Here is a 12,743-nt window from a genome sequence, read left to right as displayed (position 1 = left end):
AAATTATTTTCTGTCCAGGTAAAATTTGAAATGTAGTAATTGTTTTAACTTTAGTGGAGAAAAGCTCTTTAAACTGTGGATGAGAAATTGCTTCCAGGTTAACCTGCTCAGCTAACTACATGATAACTTCAGCTCCAGCTTTGAATTCTGCTCCTTTATTCTTTCCAGATGTGGAGGCTTTTGCTAAAGCCATGGAGACGGAGACAAAGTCTGATCAAGACGGCGACTCCAAAGACAAGAAAGACGACGATGAAGACATGAGTCTGGACTGAGCGTGCTTTTAAGAAATATTATTATTTAATGTATTTATTTTGCTGCTTAGCTGTAGTTTTATTCCCGCCACACCTCAAGGGTAAAGATTGTGGTTGATGTAGTGGAAAGTGTGACTCCCAGCTGATAGTGCTGTGTTGAATTAATATCTACTGATGTAACTGGGTGAACATGTACTCCACCTGCATGTCAGCTACTAGCCTATCCTGTCCAAACATGAGGGAACAGTAAAAATAATAGAAACACTTGTTGTTAGTGTCTGACTGTTTTTGTTTTAGTAGCCAAGAAGACAAGTCAAACTTAATTTTTCAGTGTCTTAAAATATATTTTAAAAACATTCATTTTACGGAACAGTGTAAACACACAATGATCATCCAACAATTCGACAACAACCGTACATTTTCTGCACATCGGTTATTTTGAACACTTTTTTTAAATTTAATCACATCAGGCAAACACAGTAAACTGAATCACCATTAAGTAAGAAGACAGATTATCTTTCCCAGACAAAACCAACATTTAAAGATCAACCACAGAAAGACAAAGAAATGTCACTTCGATCATTAACAATTTCACTGCCGCTGTGATTTCAGGCACTTTTTGTCTGTACTTGTCCAAATTTGACTCGTTTCTACCGTCCAGTTCATCTGTTCATGGAGTCACAATGAAAACACCACAATCTTCCAGTGATGATCGCTACGGCGTCTTTGGGTTTGACTTTACAAAAGATTAACGGCTCAGTCGCACTAGAGTAAAATAGGTTGACAACCTCCGATGTTCAGCTTTTGGAGAGAGGTTCGGCGCGCTACACCCTCAACATCTGGGCCACCGCTTTCAACTGCAGGTCACCTTTTCTAAAGAAGCAAGTCTCTAAATTTAGACTCGCTTGAGGTTTGCAAATAATTCCTGTTTCACTGGTAAACACACAGACTGATTGCAACATGTTGGCAGTCATTTTGCACCAGTGAGTGGAACAGGACACGCAACTACATCCTTTAAATCTACGCGATCCTGGTTGGACTCTAAATAAAAACAGTTCATGTGAATTTTTGTGTAGATCCAACAGATAGTTAATTCCCACATTATCACAAACTGATTGCATATAATTAACATCATTCATTTGCTAACAGACTGCTTGCAACTCAAAGTTTCTTTGAATACTGAAACAGTGACTGCAAGCCTGAAAAATGTCTTTGACGCAACGTTCTCAAGGTCATTTTACATAGTTTGTTCCAACCCTTTTTCCATAGTGTGACTGCACCAAAAAAGAAAAGAAAAAGTAAGAATTCCTGAGAATTAAAAGATAACTAACCAGTGCATTTTACAAAACATATCCCTGGGTAATGACACGAAACAAAAACAACAAAAGGGAAAAAAAATGTTTACTATAAATAAGAAACTTCCATCATCCTGTTTCTCTGCATGTGACACCACAGCACAGTGGAAATACTGGATACAAGCACGACCAACACCAAAGTCAGAACACAGAGCTGCCACAGGAGTCTGATGTTTTCTTACTATTCGCGGTAAATACGAGAGTTTGGCTGGATAATTGTGAGACATAGTACAAATATCGAATGGACGTAAACAAATTAAAGGCCACTTCTCCCCGAAAAGATGTTTCCCACTTACGATCTACAGTGTCATGTTTCAGGCTCATTGCTAAAAATGCTTCAGCGTCACAGTGGGTTTACAAGGCATTTAAAAAAGAAAAAAGAAATCAGCAATATGTCTTTTACAATAATTACTATACAGGCTGTATAGTAACAAGAAAGGTGCACATGAGTTTTTTTTCTTTTTCACACACACACACACACACACACACACACCGTACCTTTACAAAGACGTTAAAACAGGGTGGCATCCTAAAAACCCACAAGAAACCAAAATAAAAGCACCATTAATGTGCTCAGTGAACATCTCTAACATAGAGCTCATGACTGGATCAACATGAGAATGTCACACCTACAAAAAGACATTCAGGGAGAGAAACACATGCCATCAAGTCTGAGTGTAACCTAGTTAATGTACAGCAACAATAAATAGTACCACAAGTATTTATTTCAAACACCACAGCTTATAAACTGGTCGACACGCCACACATGTGCACGTCCTACTCCGCCACGTCTGGTCTAACCTTGCTGTACCAGCCTTCGGTAGTGTGGCATGACCTTGCTCTCGGGGAGATATAGTCCCATCTCCAGGGCAACCAGTACCGGGAACTCCAGAGGAATCAGTTCGCGTCTGTTTATGCGGAAACGCTCCTCCAGCTTCTGCTCGTCCACGGAGAGAAAAAACAGAGGAAGAAACAGGTGGTGATGATGATGATTTGTCCTGTTGCTTTGTCCATGCCAACAGTTGACTTAAATGATCTGTGATATCTTTTTTTTTTTTTTTTTTGTTATTAAATAGACCTGCACCATGAAGCAGGACTCCATATTATTAAGCTAACTTCAGGTTCAACCCTGAGTTTTCTTTAGTGTTATGAAGGTGGTTCATTGTCATGGTAACTTATTTTTAAGCATATTTTGTTCAACATAAGAGTTCAGCCTGTAAGAAACCCCCAATTACTGACCAATCAGATCTCTAACAAACAGTTTGCGGACCTCAGTGCACAGCTTTAGATCTCTTTCTGTTGAGCATCAATCAAAAAACAGATTTATTCCTCGCCTTTCCTCCTGTTGGATGCATATTTTATAAGCATCGACACAGTGATGCGTTCCTAAAACAGTGACACTGAGACAGTTTCAGCACTGTTCTCTCAGATCAAATAGAAAGACAGAATTCAAACTAGCCTCCTTGAAAAATTCATATAAAAGGTCAGTAAGTGCAAGATTTAGTTGCCCTATTTCACAGTATTAAGGTTCACAGAAAGATAAAAGTGTTTTAAAATGACCCTCTGCTAACAGGAAAAATTAGGAGCCTATGTTTGAACTGAGGTCTGATCTTCCATGAAAGGCGACACCATTTTCCAAAGAACTTTTTGGCTGGTAGGCGTAGATTTTGTACGTACTGATCTTGGGAATAACAGTAAGACATGAGCCAAACATGTAACACTGAGAACAGGGTTAAACCTAAAGTTGCTTCAACAATTCTGCCTCCACAGTCGAGACTTAGTTTGCCGACTTTACACCGAATAAGGTTTTAAAATGTGTTGGGTTTTTTGAGAGCAGTGCATGTTTCTTCATTTTTTTTAGTTTAATGGCACTACATGCCTGTTATTACACCAAACCAGTGAAAAGGTTCTTGGGTCCAGCTGACTGGACCCGCAGGCCCGTTCACCACCTGTAAAGTAAATGTAGTGAACTGAACCTTCACTAATGATTAGTTTCTTCTTACAGTTAAAAATGACAATAGAAGTCATAACAGTTTTCAGCTGCTATCCACAGCTAGCTTACGTTAATAAAAAGTTAAACTGAAAGCTGGCAGTATGCAGACCACGATTATTACAGTTGACTTAAAACTTGCTATTATAAAACATTTTCGTTAACTCAAATGAAAATTAAGAGTTTAGAACAACTAAGTGAAAGCAAATCTGCAGGTTTTAGTCTTTTTTGAGACTGCAGATGTTCTGCAGAGCTGAGTTTATATTATTGTAAAAACTGTTCTGTTTCTCCCAACTGTTGGTCCTGAAGAATGCACTGCATTATATGATTGTGGGTCAGTTAAAGTCTGGTTTTAGCACTACACTGCACACTAGTTACCGCTCTCGTATGAGCGCGAAGAGAAAGGTAGGTAGTTACATTTAAACACATCCTGTTTTGTTTTCTGAGTGGAAACTTTACTCACATCAATCAGCTGTTTAACTTCTGGCTTTCTCAGATCGCTGCTGATCTTTGCAGCCAGCAGCACGCACGCCGCCGCCACCAGCTTCCTGTTCTGCTTGTTGAGGCGTCCCTGCAGCACCAGCTTCTCAAAGTAAACAAAAGCCATTGCTATGGTCACCGGCTGGAGGCCGCACTCCTCGCTCACGGCCCTCATCTCTCTCTTCAGGCTAGAGGAGGTGAGAAGTCACAGTCATCAGTTTTCTAAGAAGGGCGTATTGTGTGTACACTCTGAACCAGATTACAGACCGAGGCCGAATCTTTAAAAGGCTCAAACTCTGAAAATCGGAGAGGAATGTGAGAAATCTGCACCTTCTTATCTTGCTCAGTGTCAGTTTAATGTGGGGAAACTTCTCCTTGAAAGTCTCATTCATGTCCTTCTTCAGGTCAGATGGTTTCACGTATTCAATGACCGTCGTCTGCAGAGATGGAAAAACAAAACCGCCGTGTCAATATGGAACTGCCAGGAATAACAGCCGCAGTAAAGCGTTTCAGCTTTGCTTGTGTTGATAAGGACTGCTTCACCAGCACACTCATGCTGGAGGTCAGAGACGAGTGACGCAGTCAGCTGAGGAACAATAAAATCATGTGAGCTGGAGATAAAGGGTTTATTTACTCTTCAACATGACTGCAGAACTGCTTTACAACAATTTACAAGGCAAATGAAACTGGCCTGTCCTGATTTCTGAAACAAAGGAGGACAGATGGGGCGAGACAAATAACCAGGGAAACTCAGAGAAACTCAGGGAAACTCAGAGAAACTCGGTCACAGAGGACACGGAGAAAAGTTCACACCTGCTGTAGAAAACATGGTTACTGTAAGCCTGAGGACACATAACAGAGCAGAGAGTGAGAGGACGGGAGCTTTTCCATCACAGTTGTCTACACTTTGAGCTTCTGTACGACTCAACAAGCTCATTTTAAGACTATCAAAGAAGCCCTGTTGTGCTTTTTTTGACTGTCATACATTTACCGTCATATTAAACTTCCAGCAGCCAAACTTTAGAGACTAAAATGAAAGTGTGGGGATATTTATGACCTGTGTATCATCATGTCTCCAGTCACATGAAAAAAACCTTTAACATGAATCTGTGCAGTCCTGTCAGTATAACATCTGCCCTTATATATAAAATTACACCAACACCAATCTGTGTTGGTATAATTAAACAACGTGATTGTTTTTTTCTGCTTTGAAAATTTTCATGTAGATATCTACTGTATTTATGAAGTCATGGGGCTCAAATATACTTAAAAAAGGTAAATAAAAATAATAAAATGCCAAATCTCAACCACTCTGTGTCTAATCTGAGGGCCTGTAACTCTGTAACTATATTATGAAGGTAGCGTTTTGCATGCTTCAGTGAATATATTAACTCTATTAAAATAAAAAAAATTTCCAGACATGACTTTTTTTTAATATGTAACACTGTGTACAATCACGGCCCACAGCGTCATGGAAAACCAGAGGAACAGCCGTGCCTTGAATCATTTCTCATTGTATATATATTTTTCATTACTTTCCAGCAAAGATTAATAACAAATTCATCAACTGAGCCCCACCTGGATCCAAGTTTATTTATGTAGCTATTTGCAGAAGTCATCTCTTGTTAGAAACTAACAGGCGGGTTAGCTTCTATAGCTAGCAGCATGTACAGTGTTTGCTCTGGGTGTGGTGGTGCTGAATGAAACTGCACAAAAACATATTGAGCAGCCTCCTGCAAACACAATCCACTGCTGCAACAATCCCATTTCAAGTTTTTGGATGTGAAATGACTTGTGGCAGACTGGAATCTGATACAAAAACACGAGGGAAACTATTTTGGATTTTTTTTTATATCCTCTGATGCTTTTTTAAGTAAGAAATGCTTTGGGAGACTTCTGCAGACATCTGGGAGTTTTGGATTGAGTCGTAAGAACAAACGTGCACACAAACATTTACTTTTCTGTGTTGTCATTCTGTGTTTGCTCCACTGTTACTTTCCATGTCTGCAGTCTTTTGTATTGCATTTGTGGAAAGGTTTATTAGTAACCTGGTTATCCATTCACATGGCAGAGAAAGCGCCTCCTTCGAGGACAAACCTCACTGTAAAAATCAGGTTTCTCTCGTCCCCAGCAATACAGATACAGAGTTAAACATTTAACAGCCTCAGCTCCAGTCAGCATTTGCTCTCGTTTGTAACTGCTATGAGGTTATCAGCCGAACATTTTTAGATTTTGGACCTTTTAGTTTCTGTCACATGCTGCAGATGATTTAATGGAACAAGGTGGTGTATGCTCAGAAGGTTTTTTATATGATGTCCAAGGGAGAGAATATCTCTAGTTTGCTAAAACAGGCACTCAGCCTTGGAACTCCTCTGGGAACTTACTTTTAAGCATTATCTAAAGTTCCTATAATTTCAGTGGGGATAGGGACATAAAAATGCAATTATAACTATCACAGGTCTAAGCTGATTAAAAAAAAGAAACACTTAAAAAGTTTTTATGAACGTTTTTTCCTCCTGGGACTCCTACAGCCAAATTTGCAGAGAATTCTCCAAAGATTTCCAATATTAACACCTCTGGCCCACCCACCAGAGGAAGGACAGCCAATAGGAAAGAAGATGGCTTAAAGGGAAGCAGGAGGGGTGGTAAATGCCTTATTTCAGAGTGGATGAACTGGTGAGTTGCACTGAGGTCTGGTATAAAACACAAAATGTGAATGAGACATGGATGCTATTTCCTCAGTTAAAATTAGTTGAGTTTTGATGGCAAAAACAACACCACAGACGAACCGATGATGAACGAACACCACCTCTATTATAAACCTGTGTTTCGGTGTTTATAAGTTAGCTTGTAAGATGAAACCCCCCCAGAGTTTCTTTTTGTTTTGCTTGGTTTCATCTGCTGCGATCTGATAAATAACTCCCCGACTAGCTGATAATGAAAGTAAGAGCTGCAGCCTCACTCACCACGTATGATGCAAATATGAGAACCCGCTTGTGTCTCCCGCAGGGCCACTGAGGGTCACTGAGCAGGTTGGGGTCATATTCCGCCACCTCCTCCACATCTGAAATCAAAACACACACACACACACACAAATGAGTGAATAATTACGGCTCCGGTCAGTTAGGATCAAGATGCAGGCACACATCTGTAAGCTTCATACATGGGTCCTGTGCCGCGCTGTTGTTCAGACGAGCAGGGGTGAAGCTCTTCTGCCCGTTGCCTCGGAAACGTGACTGAGGGGTCTGGGCTGTGCAGTTATCTGGTGGACCACCGCTGCTGCTGCCACCGCTCTTTTGTCTCACCAAGGCATTGGTTGGATAAAGAAACTGAGCGTAGGACACCGTCTGAGGAATAACGAGACAGTCAAGTATCTACCTTTTCATCAGTATATTTAGTTACAATAAAAACAAACAAACACAAAGAAACCAAACAACAATCTGCTCGTCCAATTCCCCCCCAAAAAGGGCAATCCAGTTTTGACAAACTCTGAATATACTGCACAGATGAGCAAAGTACAGCTCGAAGGATAGAAGCCGCCTGCAAATCATCACGACGTCCACTCCCAGTCCCAAAAATACATATATAAATGAAATAAGTTAAAAATCAATACAAGGCAGCACTATGTTCATGAATCTCGAGGCAACTGACTGTAATGACTCTGACCTGATATTTATTCAGGTTTAACAGCTAGAGCGCTCATTTACTCAAGCATAAAACAGATTTAAAGGTTTATCAAATATCCAGAATTAGCAGTAAACATGCACTGTGCTTATATGCATGGTCACCCAATATAAGCTCATTTTGAGTCAGGCAAAATTCTTCAGATTAAAACACAAAGTCACAGCCCCTTTTTTTCCATATTGAGGAAAAAAAATTCTTTATGTGCAGGAAACACTTTCACCCAGAAAAAATAACCTGATATGTCTACCAGTTTCATGGAGTTTACATAATTTAGTTAATAAAGTGCTCTGGAAAATAAAAATGTGTCCACCTCTGATCTAGTGATCTACTCAATGTCTGGTATGTTTTTAATATAGTGCACAATCTTCAGTGGCAAGTTACAGTGTGCTAGTCTCAGATGAGTATGAGTCACAGCACAAGCAGAGCTTCAATCGTGTGTATACTGTAGGTATCGCAGTGCATCAGGCTGGCACTAACCTTTCCACAGGCACCCATCTCCACACCTTCCAGAGAAGGAAGCAGATCAGCAGCCACCACCGAGGAGAGTCTTTGCCTCTGAGCCTCCAGCTTAGGGTCACTGTTCATGAAAAGACACATTTATGTGACCGTTCCACCCACTCCTGCACACTCGCTGCCCTTTTGAGAATGATATGGATCAAACAGGAGGAGGATGGAAACAAAAGTGAAGGATGGGTGCTCTCTGCTTGGGATGGTGCTTTCTTTGTACCTGATATTTGAACTCTCTCCATAGGGCAGCACTGAGAAAGCAGCGTAAAGCGACCGCTTGGCACAAATCAGCATGATCCTGCAGGACACAACAAGTACAGGCAGACAAAACAGATGGTGTGTCAGTCTACAAGCAACAGCTACAGTCACCACTACTCTGCAGCTACACGAACACTCATCAGCTGCAGCGACGGCAAAATCAGTCACACAGCCGCTTCTGCGCTTGTCAGTACTAAAGCTACACAGCTCTCGACAACAACCTAAAGCAGGAGGCGGGAACCATTACATTCAAGTCACAGAGGTATTCATAAAATCTGGATCACAATCCGTTTTTTCAGGGCATAAAAACCACAGGTATGCCAATACTGAGAGCGTTTTCTTTGCTTTAATAACAGCAACTCTGCAAATATTCAATTAATATTTTAAAGAGGACGTGTTCTGCTCATTTCCAGCTCCATATTTTGTCCTTAGGCTCTACTAGAGCGCTTTGTGTGATTCACAGTTGAAAATAATCCCTATTTATCTTACTGAAACAAGCTGATTTAGCTCCCTGTGAGACAGCATTCTTCTGAATGGTTGCCCCTAGTAAATGAGAGTGTTTGAAAGGCAAGATCCATGTGAGTAGAGAGATATCTGCTCTCAGTGACATCTCATAGAGCCAGCATTGGGAAAAAAATGACTGAAACATGTATTGGTAGTCTGAAGCCTAAGCCTTTGGCTAATAGACCCACACTTCTATACTTTGCGAGTCCATAACTCTGAATATTGGTGATTTTCGTTGGTTCTATTTTACAGCTGGTTATGAGGGAGTCAGGTGGGAGCCACTGATTGATTTTCAGTGGAATGATTTTCAGCTGCCACCTTTCCCGCATGATGATTTGACCTTTGAGAAGTTCACCCTAAAAACAGTTTCTAAAGTTTTCTCCAGTGAAATATGAGAAAACAGATAAAACATCCAACGCACGGCTTGTTTCTGTTATTCTACATTACACAAATCTTTATATTTATACATATACATATAACTAGAGCGGTTCTGCTCTTGACATTATAATATCCCAAGATATCGATGCTCAAACTTTAACAGACCTTAAATGTGTTTTTCAGCCATCTCTGGTACAATATGAGGGTTGCAGAAACATTAAGGCGACCTAAAAAGTGCCATATTGACCAACTTCTATGTATTTTGGGGTTTGTAACTCAGATTAGCTGATTCTGTGTTTCTTCTTATATATAGTGCATAAACCTCTGTGCAACTCGAATGTATTGGTAACACACAAGAGGCTGAAACTACAGCTGGATTCATTCAAACCAGGAACAGGCAACCAGCAAACACAGTAAACACTCACGAGGACTCCTCTGTGCTGACAGAAATGCAGACAAACAGACTGATCTACTGAGCAGCACCACAACCAGTACGTACTAAAAACAGCTCCCCACAAAAAAAACATCAATAACATACAGTCAGCAGCCACTGCCAACACTCAGCTGTAAACACGCAGCCCGGCTGACCCTCGGAGAGATACCAAATCTCTTGGGGGGGGGGGGGAACAGTATTACAACACTGACTTCTATTAGTGCTAATTACCTTATGGTATAAACTCTAAATGAGAGCTTCCCTTCAGCTCAGGAAGTAACACGCAATGTGTGTCTGCCTCAAACTGAAACAGAAAGCCAAACCTGTGGGACAGTTTGGGATTGTCATTGGTTTGCACGCACCAGCAGAAAACACTGAACACACATATGTATGCATGTGGGGATGGATATGAAGTAGACAGTGGATGTTGGATGGCAAATGGGGAGTAAGATAATCGATTAAAAAAAATTATTATTTGACATGTTTGTGCCAAAGTTTACAGACAGAATATTTCTTTTTTCGCTGTTGTGGTCAACCAGCTGCCAGCAGTGTGGCATTTCATTTCCCTGGCCCCCTCTGGGTTACCTTACTGTTGCCGTAATGGGGTGTTAAATTTCCACACTGCACCTCTTTTGGCTTTTGCTAAGCTTCCAGGGGTGATTAAATTCACTTTAGCAATCGCAACTCTGCAGCTGTATCCCTGTTATTCCTCTGCAGTTTGTGCACCAGATAAGCAGCTTATTACAGAGGAGTACAACGCTGCTATATTTAAGGCCTATTTAAAAATTAAACAGATTTTTCTGCATTTTTTTACATTCCTCTGCTAAAATCTGGGTGGAAATATGTGTACAAACACTGCTCTGAGACTCACCTGGATCCTCGGGTATCGTACTGCCTCATACTCTTGATGAAGTGGACTTTCTTTGGCACTTTGGGTCCCGGTGAGCCAGAGACATTCCTCAGCCTGATTAAAACACCACTTTAATTAATAATGCTTTCACAACATAACCCAAACAAAGAGTGTGCACGTGTTAGGACTTTCACTGTAATCACAAATCTCTTTGCCTTATAGGTTTGGAGGTAAAGGCGAATTATTTGGAGTATTTTCACCACAGAGTGATAAAAAATGTGCTTTATTTCATGCACTGAGCTATTTCACGTTATTTGTTCTATTGAAATTAAAAAATTACCTTTAGACTTTTATTCATTCTGTTCCTCTTCGTATTACATATAGCTTTTAATACAGACTTCTGTTGCGATTATGATTATATTATATTCACACTTTTATTATTATATTTTGTATACATATACATAAAAAAATGGGTTCCTTTATTTTACTTCAGCTTCTGTTTTGTCATGTCATATGTTTTGTTGATCGTTTTTGTCTGGCGTAGCAAAGGAATTCCCCAACTTCTGACATGAATATAGAACATGTTACATTATCGTTTTAATTCAGGACACAAATGAACACTTTTGACCAGATTACAGAGACATAACCCTGATTTAAGTGCTCGTGTTTAACATTTAGACCTACTGATAGCTAATAATACCGAAAATGCTGGAACCCATTAAAATCAAAGTGACTTCCCCCGAAGATACCAGCTGGTGCCGTCTCTTACGGAAGTCAGCAGCCCCGTTTTAAAGGCCCATGTTGACACATAAATCACTAATGTGCTCACCTCTGCCGTGAATCCAGAGAATTACCGGCACCGACGGGACTGAGCGCGGCGGGCGTTGACTTGACACGGGAGCAGTGCGGGTGTCCGGTCGGGACGGGAGAAAGAGGAGTGTCTGGGGTTAGCGTCTCGGCCGCACTGGTATTATCCAAAAATACCTCGTTAGCTCCAACAGCACCTGGCCCGGACATTACCAAAGAAGGTCCACCCGGACCGACCACCCCTGGGAAACTGGAGGATGAGCCACTACCGCTTGCGGCGACGTCTGTCACCTGGGCGACAGGTCCTTGACTATCCGACGGCTGGGGCACAACAGCGGCACCGCAGTCTCTGTCCCTGGGTTGGGGCTCCTCAGCGGCTTTCTGGTCGACATTTCCATCGCTAGGTTGACACTGGGGTCGTCCGTCGAGTGAGATATTACTGAGAAACAGCAGAGCAGCCTGTCTTCGCCGGGAGTCCTTCGCTTTCCTGCGCTGGTCTTGGTGAGTCTTTGCCGATTTACTGCCAGTGGACTGTAGACCGCAGAGAGCGGTCGCCATTCTAGTTTGAAATGTGGCAGTTGAACGAAAAGGCAAAGCGAAACCGGTAGGAGCATATTTGCCCCACCTCTCTGTTTGCTGATTGGCTTTGAGGGTGATTATGCAAATTAAATCGTGCAAATACTGATAGGGGATTGGATATAGTCACCAAAATATTCTAGTTTCTTGTACCTGGTTGGCTGTAATGTTATAGTGGGAAGGGGGCTAGTAACAAAGGAAATATTCAATGGCTTTTATATATCGTTAGCTTCATAGCATAAGTGCCTAAGTCATTTTTTTGTGTTTTCGGAAAACAAGAAAAAACTAATTTTCTAAATATCACATGCATATTTTTAAATATCACATGCGATTTGACCAAAAAATGACTTAGGCACTTATGCTATGAAGCTAACGATATGACAACTAATCAATCAGTTATATCAATCAGAATATGCATAAATATTTTTCAGTCCGAGGGCATCAAGGTCTAACAACTAATGAATTGATCTAACAATCTTCTTTAAAAAAAATAAAAAATGTGTTCAATGTAATCAAAGGTGGGTGAGTGTTTTTTCACATCAAAACATGGTAACAAATTTTATTAATAATATTAAACGAAGGGCCTGAATAGAATTGCCAGATCCACCTAAAGGCTCCAGTTGCATTTAAATAATTTCAATTTGGCTAGTTGTCTGATATGCAACACTGC

The 12,743-nt window shown here is 40.8% G+C and overlaps 2 protein-coding genes across 3 annotated transcripts in view; one reads left to right on the top strand and one right to left on the bottom strand.

The window, feature by feature from the left end:
• LOC102215638 (proteasomal ubiquitin receptor ADRM1-like) overlaps positions 1-515 on the top strand; it is a 16,177-nt gene extending 15,662 nt beyond the window's left edge. Inside the window, exon 10 of the mRNA XM_005731596.1 lies at positions 169-515. Coding sequence (XP_005731653.1) covers positions 169-272 — 104 coding nt within the window. The 3' untranslated portion in view covers positions 273-515. The remainder of the gene's footprint in view (positions 1-168) is intronic.
• A 755-nt stretch (positions 516-1,270) lies between these two features.
• cables2a (Cdk5 and Abl enzyme substrate 2a) lies at positions 1,271-12,130 on the bottom strand. Of its 2 annotated transcripts, XM_005731595.2 has the most exons (9): positions 11,520-12,129; positions 10,712-10,804; positions 8,488-8,565; positions 8,238-8,337; positions 7,240-7,423; positions 7,043-7,140; positions 4,407-4,513; positions 4,060-4,264; positions 1,271-2,543 (listed from the first exon to the last, which is right to left on the bottom strand). In XM_005731595.2, the coding sequence occupies exons 1-9, from the start codon at positions 12,053-12,055 to the stop codon at positions 2,403-2,405; spliced, it is 1,542 nt and encodes a 513-aa protein (XP_005731652.1). In that variant the 5' UTR covers positions 12,056-12,129; the 3' UTR covers positions 1,271-2,402. The 2 variants fall into 2 exon arrangements, with proteins under 2 accessions (XP_005731652.1, XP_013765902.1); XM_013910448.1 differs by lacking the exon at positions 8,488-8,565 and having other exon boundaries at positions 11,520-12,130.
• Positions 12,131-12,743: the final 613 nt, after the last annotated feature.

Source organism: Pundamilia nyererei, unplaced genomic scaffold (genome assembly GCF_000239375.1).
Source record: "Pundamilia nyererei isolate P.nyererei 1_Seehausen unplaced genomic scaffold, PunNye1.0 scaffold00044, whole genome shotgun sequence".
In the NCBI taxonomy this organism is placed as follows: domain Eukaryota; kingdom Metazoa; phylum Chordata; class Actinopteri; order Cichliformes; family Cichlidae; genus Pundamilia; species Pundamilia nyererei.
Note: the sequence above shows the minus strand (reverse complement) of the source record. Positions and strands in the feature narration are given on the sequence as shown.

Bases quoted from the DNA above. Each gene is read 5' to 3' on its own strand.
- cables2a (XM_005731595.2), bottom strand. From the start codon at position 12,055: ATGGCGACCGCTCTCTGCGGTCTACAGTCCACTGGCAGTAAATCGGCA. The intron at 8,338-8,487 runs GTACAAAGAAAG...TTTCATGAACAG, and splicing joins GGAGAGAGTTCAAATATCAG to TGACCCTAAGCTGGAGGCTC. The intron at 4,265-4,406 runs GTGCAGATTTCT...CACCTCCTCTAG, and splicing joins ACACTGAGCAAGATAAGAAG to CCTGAAGAGAGAGATGAGGG.